Source organism: Rutilus rutilus, assembly GCF_951802725.1.
Source record: "Rutilus rutilus genome assembly, chromosome: 7".
In the NCBI taxonomy this organism is placed as follows: domain Eukaryota; kingdom Metazoa; phylum Chordata; class Actinopteri; order Cypriniformes; family Leuciscidae; genus Rutilus; species Rutilus rutilus.
The window spans coordinates 32,265,545-32,278,882 of record NC_140221.1 but is presented as its reverse complement, the minus strand read 5'-3'; the positions used below and the strand labels follow the sequence as shown (position 1 = coordinate 32,278,882).

Genomic DNA, 13,338 nt, shown 5'->3' with positions numbered 1-13,338 from the left:
TGTCAATGTCACTTTTTTAAAGATGTTTTATTTAAATTGTGAAATTCATTTTATAACTATGAGGTTTCTTTTAGATGTATATTTTACATCTGATTTTGAAAAATAAAAGTTATTAAAGTATTGTTGGGTAATTCTTTATTATCTGTTTGTATATATTGTTTTGTGTCTAGTATGTTTTGCATGAATACATGTAATGCCAGAAGCATTTAGGTGGACCCAATTGTTGCCTTGGTGGAAGAAAAGAGTTTACTGTTTCGTGCCTAGGAGTCTAATTGTTTTGCCCTAATAATGTTAAGCATGTTAAAAAACTACTAAACATTTATTACATAAAGTACACTGAGTTTAATAACGTATCAGTAATTTTAGAAAAAGTCACAAGCCTGTCTGGTCTTACCAGAACAATCTTCTCATACCTGAAATGTTGATGGCTTGATAATAGTCTCACCTTACAGGTGTTTACATGCGTCATGAACCCAGCAGCGCCCTCTGGAGGATGCTATGGCGAGTGGCGCTACAGAGGTGGGCCAAAGCCAAATCATCGCGGCTGGAGGAAGAGAATGAATTAGAGACCAGGAAGTGTTGACACGGTGTTCATCTGTTGGTCATTCGAAGAAACAGTTACCAACATTTGAACTCCAAAGGATATTGTAATTGTTTTTTTCGTGGAGTAAATAAAAACATAAAATTGAAATCATGGGGCTGGGTGATCCAAATAGTACGGTAAGTTGTGACCTGAACGATAGTCAGCAGGTGCTTGATGTTGACTTCAAAAGTAGACTGACTAACTTAACTGTGTGAACTTAGTTACTATCGTTATCCGTGTAAATATTTTTTTTTAGTGCTGCAAAAGTTTCCTCTAGAACAAGTTGATTTTTTTTTTGTTTGTTTAATTTTTTACCGGTTGATGTTAGTTGACGTAATGTACTCAAAACAGGGCGAAGCTCGTTTTTCAAGTTATACGTCGTTAGTTTCTACGTTCCTGTTGTCAGTTAACGTCGACAATTTGCTTGGATTACTAAAACAAATGTGCTGTTTAAATAACACTTTGATGCTTAAGCTTTATCCAATTTGTATTGCAACTTTGTTGTACAGATTTGTTTACATAGATGGATTGAATTTACCTTGAGCTGCGAAGCATAACCGGTTTACAAAACCGACAGCTGAACTCAACACTTTTTGCATGGTTACTTGGTTTAGATATGTTTAAACTACAGTTAGCAAATGTGCTGATCACTTCACACGTGCCCTGTTGACTGTTGAAGTGAACCAGAAGTGTGAAATCCTCATGCTAGTTTGCTTCAAATCAAGTTGATCGACTGTCAACCATTTGTTTCGTTTTGTTTAACAATTTCAATATTATATCGCATATAATTTCGACATCCTATTTGTATATGTGGCACTGTGGTTCGTTGACAGTATTCTGGATTACTGAACTTGACTTGTATTCAATGATAAGTTGGCTTGTTCTTGAAAACATTTGGAGACTGGTATTAGACGGACTTCAAGGAAGCAAGAATATGTTTTGCCTTGGTTTTGTACAAATAGTAAGAAAGATCGAGTTTAAGACAGTCGTTCTTATAATGATGGACATTTGTTCCAGTCTTAATGGTAAAGCAGTTTAGAAAGCTTATCTAAAGACTTTCAAAACAAATGCACTCTGGTAAATCATATAATAACCAGGTGCATACATTTTAACTTTTTATTATGTTGTTGCCATATCACATAGTTATAGATATCGCATGGAACCATTTCTCCACAATGATGTCACCTAATAGCTTTCTGCCATTCTGCAGGCCTTGTGACACCAACTCCCATTGACTTGAATGGAAAGGGTTGGACAGGTAGTGACGCAGCTTTGCTTTTGGTTTCCTGGTAACACCTTTTGTTTATGAAGTATCAGTAGTGCAAGAGGGCTTAAAGGTGTTTAGCATGACTAAACATGCCCAAATGACACAGAGAAAAGTGCAAAAGACGGCTATAAGGCTCTTGCACTGCATTTGACAGTTGGTGTTTTGATGTGTGAATGTGGTAAAGCTATCTTTTTATATTGTTTTTGTCAGTATCACACTTAAGGTGTCACCCCTAATCATTAGCATCTAAAGGCAGTTTTTTATAATAGCTGTCTGATCATGGTATGAAATAAATTATGTCTTATAGGCCTAGTTATTTTTATTATTACGTTGTTTTTTTTTTAAATATAGGCTAGAGATAGACAGTACTGTATTGTAGCAATTACTGTATGTTTTTAATTGCTTAAATCATGAATTCCAGCTGTCTCCATATATTCAAGACGCGTACATAAGTCATAAAGACACTATTATGTTTTATTAGGGGTTCAAGTGTGAAGCACTGAACTCCTATTGTAGGCTAAATGTAGGGTTTTGACATTATCACACATTTTGCATGTTTAAATGATTACATATTATGCAATGTTTCACACATTCATATATTCTTCCAGTGGTGGGCTGATATGATTATTCATATGTTAGATATCCTCATACTGAATAACCACTGCTGTGTCAATTAAATCATTCATTACATCTACATCTAAAAAAAAAATATGTATGAGCTGGCTGTAGGTTTTTTGATCATCCTCAACAAACTTACTGTAGTCTAGATCAATAATTATCTAAAACATAGTATTTAAATGGCTATAACTGGGTCATTAAAAATATGGGTGATGAAATGTGCCCAAAAAATATCATATAATTCCTAAACAGAATCCTCATACCTTAAAAAAAACTTGGTAACAACATGCAACACATAACTCTTTGATTGGACGACAGGTGGCACTACAACAGTTATAAACATTAAAGACACTAGATTTTTATGGTAAATTATGCTATCTGAAAAAAAAACTTAGTTTTGTAAAGTTCTGTAATCCACTCTGATTTAGGTGCTTACAGGCTTGCTAAATAATACATAATATATTTTTTTAGCAGGCACTTAACAGCTTGAACCACGATAACGGATGCTTGCGGATGTAGGCTAGGCCTATTTTATTTGAGTATTTTAGTTTTTGCTAATAAGATTTTTTCTGCAGAATTATAAACCTTACATGCTATAATTTATATTTATGGGCCAGATATAATTCTGGTATGGAAGAAAAATAATGGCAAATGTTTTTGAAACAAAAAAGCCTGTTGAATTGCACTAGGCTACTTGAAAAAAAAAAGGAGCATTGCATTAATAACCCTGCTTGCATTTTAATGCATTGTATTTTTAGGGCTTGCATTTTATGGGCTGAAATTAAGCATGGTTGAATATTTAAGCTGTGAATATTTAAATTCAAAACATTTCAAACACATTTTCATTAAAAATTCAATAATCCATATTAACCTTTCGTATTTCACTTCCAAAATATTCAAACCGTTTAAAAAATACAATACAACCTATAATATTCAACAGGCAATTTTCGGTCCATTTTATTTCGCTTCGCAAATTCATTGGTTCAAATTCGACAGAAAAGTCTACGTTGACATCCAGGAACTGCAGGAAAAGCAGTAGATTACCGAGCATACTCAACCTCAAATGTAACATTGGATCTGGATCCGCATCGGGGTAATAACATTATAATCTCGTTCACGGTAGAGAAAGATGCATGTAGGCTACACAGGAAAAGTCATCGTGAAGACACTAAATTGAACATAAACAGACGTCATAATAATCACAAATACACTTACATTGCTGTAAATTAGTTTTATGAATGAATGGATTGTTCTAACTGTTGCTCTGGTCTTCGTCAACAACACACACTTTTCCGCCTCCTGCTGGTGAGATCGACTAACAGCAGATGGAGAGTATGCTCGGCAATCTACTGCTTTTCCTGCAGTTCCTGGATGTCAATGAATTTACTGTCGAATTTGAATCACTGAATTTGTGGAAGCTAATTTGCAAAGCGAAATAAAATGGGTCGAAAATTGCCGAAATATTTTTAAACAGTTTGAATATTTCGGAAGTGAAATATGAAAGGTGAATATGGATTATTGAATTTTTAATAATGAAAATATGTTTGAAATGTTTTTTGAAATATTCACAGCTTAAATATTCAACCATGTTGAATTTCAGCCCATAAAAATGCAAGCCCTAAAAAAACAATGCATTAAAATGCAAGCATGGTTAATGCAATGCATATTTTTTTCAAGTTTTGCAATTCAACAGGCTTTTTTGTTTCAAAAACATTTGGCATTATTTGACTTCCATATGCTGGCGGTTGTGCAACAGTACTTTTTACAAACGTTCCAGTCTCTTTTCAAACTGCTTTATCATGATGAGTTTCGATCTCGTATAGATTTCTGCTGCCTTCCATTTCTCTTTTGGTCTCTTTTCTCTTTATTTTGCATAACTGTGTGCTTGTGCCATTTTGATCATGTTTTGGTTTTTAATTCTTCTGAGTGCAGGAGCCGAGAGAAGGAGAGTCTTCACAGGAGGTGGATCCAGTTAAATCTCTACAGTCTCAAGTGGACGGGGTCAAGGACATAATGACCCAGAATGTCGATCGGATCCTGGCCCGTGGAGAAAGACTGGATGATCTGATGGGCAAATCTGAAGACCTGCAAGCTGGGGTGAGTCTAAAAACTTTGTTTCTTATCACATATTACAGCTCTAAGCCTGGCACACTGTTTTTACTATGCACACAACCATTCATTCAACTGTATGGGTTCAGAAAGATTTTCTAATGTTTTTCAAAGAAGTCCTTTACGCTCACCAAGGCTGCATTTAGAAAATACAGTAATATTGTGAAACAATATTACAATTTAAAATAACCGTTTTCTATTTGAATATATTTTAAAATGTTATTTAAAGGGACTATGTGTAGCTTTTTAGGTATTTTATTATCTAAAATCAATATTTTTATTAATAAATATGACCTCAATGGTGTACAAATACCTATGCCAATGATCAGACTAATCCTCGTAAACGAAGAATTTATTATCTTTATATACATGGGACTGGTAGGTCCACGGAGGCTTCCATGTAGTTCCGCCATCTTGAAAAACTATAATAGCAGAGAGGGACAAAAAGTATTAGGCCAACGCGTTTCGTTCAGAGCCAGCGTCACGTGACTGAAGCCAGCAGAAGCGGAGGAGCAGAGCAGAGAGAGGCGCTTGTCACTGCCCCGGCAAGTTTAAAAGGATGCACTGCACGGTTATTTATATACTGTTCATTCATACATATGCTGAGTCACAGAATGAATCCTCGTCGTCGAAAAAGTCCAAAATAGACCGTTAAAAAGGAAACGTGACCGGAGATTACAAAAAACAAGGGTTAATGTCGGGATAGCTAATGCAGGAGAAAGCTTTCAAAAGAGACCCTGAAGTTGCCTGCTTTCTTCTCGACAGGCAAGTCAATGTTACGGTCTTAATTACAAGCTTTTTTTCATTGCTTGGTTGTGTACTTTATTATATAGACAGTAGAACATTTATAGTTAAAAGTTAAACAGGCTCTTTGATGAATAGCAGCTATTGAGTAAAGTAACGTTAGAGAAGGCTCTGATGATGATGATATCTAACAATGCACGTACTTCAAAAAATATAACGAGTAAAGGCGGCATTACTACTAATTACCTTAGTTAATGTTTTTCACAGTCAGTAATTCATACTGTATGAATACATTCATAAATTTTTTCGTTGTTTCAGTTTGTTTTAAATAACAAACCTGTTCACCCGAAGAAAAACTCGAAGTGCTATTATAAGACATCCTGTCATAGCTTTTTAGTACATAACGGCTACCGTAGATGCAACGCGCATTTGAAAAAGTGAGGCGCTTGAGAGCATTATTCGTTTGAATGCAAAATACAATTTCACCACTAGATGGGAGAAATTCCTACACAGAGTCCCTTTAATTCTGTGATGGCAAAGCTGAAATTTCAGCAGCCTTTACTTCAGTCTTCAGTGTCACATGATCCTTCAGAAATCAATCTAACATAACAAACTATTAGGCTACTGTATGCGGCTTTAGTCCCACACTTGTTGACATTGTACTGGTCTTTGTTTTCTGCTTTTCAGGCCCAGAACTTCAAGCACACCTCTCAGAAGGTTGCTCGCGCTTACTGGTGGAAGAACGTAAAGCTGATTGTGCTTATTGTTGTGATAGTCCTCGTCATTGTGCTGATTATCATATTCCTTGCCACTGGTGTGATTCCAACCGGTACACCTGCACCCAAACCTCCCACGTCACCACCCTAGGATTTCTGTCAGTTACAAACACACACACACACACACACACACACACACACACGTACATAAATATGCAACCATGTCCACATACCAACAGTCAAAATTTCAAGAATTCACACATAATAACACGCACACACACATACTCGTTCTTTGCACATTTTGCTCATTTACCCTCATATACCTTCATATCTCATGGTATCACTTATTACAAGGAGCTTCCATTATGACAGCTTTGAAACATTGAAATGAAGGATTTTAAGTAGTCTATAGAAATAATGCTGTCTATTTTCTTACATACTTCTCACCTCCTAAAACTTCATCCTAATGGCCACTTCGGTTGCCTCTGTGATTCTCTTAAGCCTGATAAAATGCCACAACTGTAATTAATTACTTCAATTACTGCAATATTGTTCATACTGAAGGTATGCTTGAAATAATCATATACTGGCATTGAATCAGAAAAGGTAATGGGTGAAAGTTCTCTCTATTGAGCTATGATGTATATTTAAGACTGTTAGATTAAATTACATAATATATTGTGTAATTATGGAATACTTTTAGATCTCCAAGTGTCTCTATTTTGTACCCTGTGCTTTTGTCGTCTCCACAAGTATGTATGTCATTTGTAAAAGGTCAAACCAGAATGTGTTCTTAAAACTGTTGCATTATCCAAAACACACCTTTTCATTAAGTAATCATATTGTAAAATGTTTGGATTTTTTTCCCTGGCTTTTATGTTTACTGAAATTTGCAGTTCCCCAAGCTTCAAAACAGAGATACAGGTTTTCTTCTTATAGATTGAATGAAATATTTTTATGAAACAAGAGCACCTGAACAAGGCCATTTAGATTGACAATAGAAAGCACAAATTTGTTCTATCCTCGTCATAAATCACTGTATTGAATTTGATATGCAGTGTAACACTTGCACTGTACCACATGCAGTCAGTACTGTAATCATAATTTGTTATCGCGTGTGGGAGCTTAAGCTAAAGCGTAACTTTTTACTGTGTAGAAAACCGAGCAAGGAGGAATATTTTAGACTCTGTGGTGTCATTTTCAGTTTGCAATAGTTGGTCTTATAATCTGCTGAGTAGCTTTATGCACTTTTGCTTTGGAGAGGTCAATGCACTGTATGTCTGTTTATCTGTATGTAGTCAGAATGACTTGAATGTTTGTAAAGCCTTATGCTGTATCTCTTGTAGCTTCCATTAACATCATGCTGTATGTATTATTCTCCCCCAAACCTTTTAATCGAACACATATGTTTAAACTTAAAATTTGTAATCAAAACGTTCAATCGATTTAAGTTTTTGTCATCTACAAATGATCATTTTAAAACCTCAATCAAGTGCCTTGGATATGAATCTTATTAGTGTAAACAGCCTGGAAATGCAATTTTTTTGTAAATAAATATGATCTCAATAAAACTAATGATGAATATGACATGTTTTTAATCCTCTCATTTGAAATGTACATAGACTAATGGCACACAATTATCAAATACTGTTAGGTTTGTGTTTAATTTCCCATATCCACCATCTGGCATGCAGTAGTACATCTCTAGAGAGGGACAAAATGCAAGTTTTAGATATTGCAATTGCCAAGGACTAAGTGATGTACTTGATGTGATGTAGGGTAGAGTGGGGGAAAACGCCCCCCTTAAGGAAAATGTGACATTACAGTGAAACAAAACATAAATGTGACTAGAATTGCCATCCCGGTTTTGAGTGACTATGGCAGGAGTTATTCACCAAATATTAAAATTCCTCAGCCTTCATAATTAATTAGTATTTTCACTGAAAATATTTTTGTACAAAGGGGGCGTTTTGCCCCAGCGGTGGGGTAAAACGCCCCCCAAGGTGGGGTAAAATGCCCCCTTTCTTACCAACCAGTTTGCTTCATAGATCAACAGCAAAATTAACAGACAATAGTTTTTAATCTCTAAAGGTAAAAGGCAAGTAATATATCAACATGTATATATATTAATATTTATTTCAGCAAGGTCCAAAATAGCCAAATTTAACTACCTTCCATCAGTGAGCTAACTTTGCTAGCAAGCTAGCTAGTTAATGCTCACTTGAGGTAATTTTTTCATGTTTTGTTCAAATATTTAGATTTTACCACCTAGTTATACTGCATTAAGTGTAAAACAAAGGATTTGATAGACAGAAATATTTTATTATAGTAATTATGATCGAGAAACTATGCCCCCGGGGGGGGGGGGCGTTTTACCCCTCAGCGTAGGGGGCGTTTTACCCCACAAGCTATGAGTTTTTTAAAAAAATGTTTAATTTTTAAAATATAATTATATTCCTTATAAATAATATATGATCTCAAACTACAGACTTCACTATTCATCTATCATACATCACTGCGATATCCTGCAGAACAATATTCTCTTAAACACTTATTTACTAATATCTGAAAATTATAGCATTTACCATGTAATCCTCTTCTCTTCAAATGTGTCGCTGGTGTCAGCTTCTCCGTAGAGATTTGTATATCCCCGTTATCAACGTAGTGCATAGCAACAGTAAAAATGTATCTTGACTACTTTTAGTGGTTATTTTGGGAAAAACAGGTGGGGGGCATTTTACCCCAGGGGGCGTTTTCCCCCACTCTACCCTATATGTAAGTGATGGGCATAGCCAGAGGTATATAATGGATTGTATTCTATACACTCTAACTCTACATTAAAAAATGGTTAAAAAGAGCAAGTACATTTTTTTTTTAACCCCAGCTGTGATTTTATTTTGTTTTTCTTACACCAGCTGCAGCTCACTTTTCCCTCAGGAATCAGATTTCCTGCGACAAGTTTTCTGTTATGATTGATTTGTGAATCGGTTTAACTGATTCTTTAAAAAGAATCGATTGATGATGTTTTCGAATCGGACACCGTCTTTTTGTGGCAGCTTGCTTTTGTGAATACATTACAATACAAGTACTGGCGTGCATTTATTCAATTAGGGCACATTTGGAACATCTCACAAGTTACTGGCAGGCAGTGTAGCAACTAACAAGCCTGGACTCGGGAGATGGGTGTTGACATACTGCTATGCGGCTGCGCAGTGTGATATACCCGCCCAGTAGATAAAGACAGGCGAGGCGTTCTTTGCAGCAGCAAGGCAGAACTTTAAATCCTTGGATTGGAAGAGTTGCTATAACACCGGCATTACTTTTTATAGATATCGAGCTTGTATTGTTTTTTCTCTTCAGCTGCTGGTGTCTCTTTCAGATGCAGTATATTCGGTGACAGTTTCTGGTGTGGTAAAGCGACAGAATAAAACAATGACAGTAAGTGGTTCTGTCTTTTTGTTTCGTTTTCGTACTTACGCTGTCATTTGATTTAATACATTATATTAGATATTAAAGTAAAAGCATGGCAATGTGAAGGCTCAAGAACTTTTAAAAGCAAATTGTTATACACAACTTATAAACAAACAGCAGCTTTGTTTAATAAATAACTTACAGATAACTCGATGTAAACGGTCGCAAACGGTTCCTTTTAGTTTAATGGTGGTCCAAACACGTTTAGTTTGGTTCATTATGTGTATGCCACTGTAAATTGTGCAAGTGATGTTATAAATGAACTTTAATTTTGATGACTTTGCGATTTTTTTGACAGGTATCAGCTCTCAATGCGCAGCAATGTAGCAGCTCTCAATGCGCTTTATTTGAGGTAGCCTATGATACACAGTGATACCACAACTTTTTACATCGGGTTGTGGTTTACAGTTTAATTTAGTTCTTTATGAGCTGTTTGAATTTGAAACATAGGCCTAACTTGTTTTGTTTTTTCATGTTACGTGTCATTTGAATGTCATCCAGAAGGTCTTTAACCCTTATTGTTGGTTCATCTCAGGTGGCTTGAAATGACAACATCACAAGTGTTTATTTGAAAACAAAAGGGGATTTTTGCCTTGTCTCAAGGAAATTCCATATTCATTATAACAGTCACAATGAAAGAGGAAGGAAAAAGGCAAAGAAAGGATGTAAAAAGATATGTGTATCCTGTAGTCTTCTGTTCATGAGTGATGATAAACTGATTATTCATAACTGTTCATTTCAAAGGTGTAGATCTATCTATCTATCTATCGATCTACCTATCTATCTATCTATCTATCTATCTATCTATCTATCTATCTATCTATCTATCTATCTATCTATCTATCTATCCGTCTGTGTGTGTGTGGCCCATATTATGGTGATTTTTTACTAAAATCTTATTTTCTGAGGTTGTTTACATCCATCCGTAAGTCTATCACTGTTTTTCTTTAGCACCCGTATTATTTAGATTAATTTTATTTATTTATTCATACACACATTTTTTTGCTGATTTGTTTATTTATTTCAACTATATGATAACATTTAAACAAATGTTATTAAAATCAAACATTTAAGTTTATTCATTGTTTTATTGTTATAACAATATGTAACAAACTAGGTGGGTTTCTCCTCCCGGACCCTTTTAAAAGTTCCCCTGCGACCCACTTGTGGACCGTGACACACCGTTTGAGAATCACTGTTCCATTGTCCATGGTTCTTTTGTGAGATGGCATGAAAAATAAGTGGTGTTTCCTGTAAAATGAATCATTTCATTGATCTTTGCTTGACAGTTTCCCGTCTATGATGGGCCACTCATCAGCTAAACCTTGACCTCAAGTTACTTGCATCCTTCTGAGCACAAAGAGAGGAATCAACAGTCTGAATCAGCTGATATACAAATGATATGTCTGATGCTGTAGAGACTGTTAATGTCAGGAAGGTCACAATCTATAAATGCCCTATTTCATAGCACTCAGCCATGTTGTTTTCACAAAGGCCTCATTGTGAGTTTTGACTTCGAGAAATGCACAGTTTGTCTGTCTCCCCCCTGTGCTGTTCCTTGTTAAACTGTGAGAAAGCAGAGGCACTGTTCCAGAATTCCTTTCCCAGTGCTTGGAGTAAACAGAACTCTTAGGCCACTCTGATGGGAGGCGTCCAGAAAGCCTTCATTGCCACTTTTTTACCTTTAATAGTTCATTGATTGCATTTCTCTTGTGTTAAATATCTAGTGGGACATTCAATATCATCTAGTACCTCTAGATGTACGGATGCTAACGTATGATTTGTAGAGGATGTTTGCCTTTCCTAATAAACCATTTCATCTGTCCCCAGGAGAATGGGCAAAGCCGCCTCCGTCAGGCCCAGGAGAATGTGGAGGAAGTTAAACTTATCATGCTGGATAACCTAAACAAGTCCGAAGAGCGAACAGTTAAACTCGGGGAGCTGGACAACAGAGCGGAACAACTGCTGGAACAGGTGGACCCTTAGTTTGTGTGATATTTATTAAATAATAACAACGTAAACTATCATTTCATTCATGCACATGCCTACTTATTTACTCATTCTATGGTCCCATGAACATGTTTTATGGCTCACTGAGGACCATAAACTGGGTTTCCGGAATTTCAAGTGTTTATAGGGAAAGCAAAGGCATGTCATATTGGAGTCTATTAATAGTGTCTAGGTGGGGTGTACGGAAAAAAGAGTGTACAATTTGCATCCTGACTTTAGTTTACCATGTTAATTTTAGAAAGCTATTTCCTTTTGTTACGAAATGAACAAAAACTTGTGTAATAGTATGGCAGGCTGTTTATGCAGGATGTGCCATGTGGTAAGGCAACAAGTTGACTTCGGTTTCATGCAAGAATGTGGAATGAGCACAATGTGATGCTGGTGTTACTGGTTCAAACAAAGATTATAATTAAAGTTAATTATAACAAAAAAAAACCCAGTTTGTGCCCATTACAAAGACATATTTTTCCTTTCCTTGTTTTTCATATGAAGAGTCTCTGTAACAGTCCTTTATTGTTTTCAAAATGTTGAAGTCAGTTCTAATTTTTTAAGGTATATGTTTTTGGTAATATTACATAGTTGTATTATTTTTATTTAATTTTTTTCAGAGCAAAGGATTCTCAAAGACCGCGACTAAAGTGAAACAGAAGAAGCGCTGGGAGAATATGAAGTACAAAGTGATAATAGCTGCAGTTGTAGCTACAGTGGTTCTTGGCATAATTGTGGCTGTGGCAGTGAGTTTAAGCAGCGAGGACAGTCAAAACACCCCCCCAGCCACACGATCAACAGAAGCACCATGATGGCTAGAAGATGGCCAGCTGACAAGAAGATGAGTGAAGTTGTGTTTAAAATGCCTCAGAATATCACCTGGGAAATCTTGTTTCTAGTACTTTTGTTAAAGTAGCCTAAATTAGAGTGAAGTTATCTTTGATGTAATTTACTATCCAGAATATGCTACAAATAAATGTGGTGGGTGATACAAAAATGGTACCATGGTGTCACCATCTTTTCTGCTTTCACTTTCATTTTTCAATGGTAACACACATAGAGTATGCTGCATTAATTCTAACCGTTTACATGGATTCTTGTTGGACGAGCCATATTTTAACCACAAATTGGATGAATCAGAGCCAAAAGAGGGTTAAAGTGTAGCATGGAAAGCATGTTAGATTGTTTAGACTTTGTCTTCTTATCTGTCTTATTCTTATCTGACCCAATTCAAGTCTTGGAGTCTCTACAAACAAGCTGTTGAGTTTAATCGGATATGTTTGATTGTGGAAACATACAAAATGTGTAAATAAATAAATAAATAAATGTTCTTATGTAAATATACCATATCTGTCTTTTTTTTTTATTTCCTCAATGTGTCATATTTATTTCTGTATTATATTTGTTTTCTTTTATAATGCTCGTAGAGCTTTTATAATGACTTGAGTGAGTTCACATTTGACAGGTGTCGTGTGTCATCATGCAGTCAAAATCGGAAATTGAAATTAAAATGATTTTAACCATTTTAACCATGTCCAGTGTAACAAAAATGTGAAGCTCGTAAAACGAGAAGGTAAAACGCCACCTGCTGGAAATTTTAAGGTTGAAGCACTGACGTAAAATGAGCAGATTGGACGTATCAAGGTATCAAAAGCAATACACATGTAAAAGTGACAGGGTTACACGACCAACTTTTTCATTATTAAATGTGCACAATTATAGTAAAATGTTTGGCCTAAATATGAATTATGAGAAACATGAAAACGTTCACAAAGGAACATACATACACAGCTACGTGTGAAATCTACTTAAAGGGATAGTTACCGACCATT

General features: G+C 35.6%; 3 protein-coding genes across 3 annotated transcripts in view; all 3 read left to right on the top strand.

Moving 5' to 3' along the window:
• tacr1a (tachykinin receptor 1a) overlaps positions 1 to 13,338 on the top strand; it is a gene marked incomplete at its 3' end in the record, with an annotated part of 305,040 nt that overhangs the window by 139,304 nt on the left and 152,398 nt on the right. The gene's annotated exons all lie outside the window — the stretch shown is intronic.
• On the top strand, positions 542 to 7,624 carry vamp8 (vesicle-associated membrane protein 8 (endobrevin)). Its single transcript, XM_084412935.1, has 3 exons — positions 542 to 720; positions 4,401 to 4,565; positions 6,009 to 7,624. Exons 1-3 carry the CDS (start codon positions 694 to 696, stop codon positions 6,186 to 6,188), a joined length of 372 nt encoding a protein of 123 aa, XP_084269061.1. The 5' UTR covers positions 542 to 693; the 3' UTR covers positions 6,189 to 7,624.
• On the top strand, positions 9,247 to 12,846 carry vamp5 (vesicle-associated membrane protein 5). Its single transcript, XM_084415305.1, has 3 exons — positions 9,247 to 9,475; positions 11,339 to 11,482; positions 12,127 to 12,846. The coding sequence occupies exons 1-3, from the start codon at positions 9,470 to 9,472 to the stop codon at positions 12,316 to 12,318; spliced, it is 342 nt and encodes a 113-aa protein (XP_084271431.1). The 5' UTR covers positions 9,247 to 9,469; the 3' UTR covers positions 12,319 to 12,846.

Bases quoted from the DNA above. Each gene is read 5' to 3' on its own strand.
- vamp8 (XM_084412935.1), top strand. From the start codon at position 694: ATGGGGCTGGGTGATCCAAATAGTACG. The intron at 721-4,400 runs GTAAGTTGTGAC...TTCTGAGTGCAG, and splicing joins TGGGTGATCCAAATAGTACG to GAGCCGAGAGAAGGAGAGTC. The intron at 4,566-6,008 runs GTGAGTCTAAAA...TCTGCTTTTCAG, and splicing joins CTGAAGACCTGCAAGCTGGG to GCCCAGAACTTCAAGCACAC.
- vamp5 (XM_084415305.1), top strand. The intron at 11,483-12,126 runs GTGGACCCTTAG...AATTTTTTTCAG, and splicing joins CGGAACAACTGCTGGAACAG to AGCAAAGGATTCTCAAAGAC.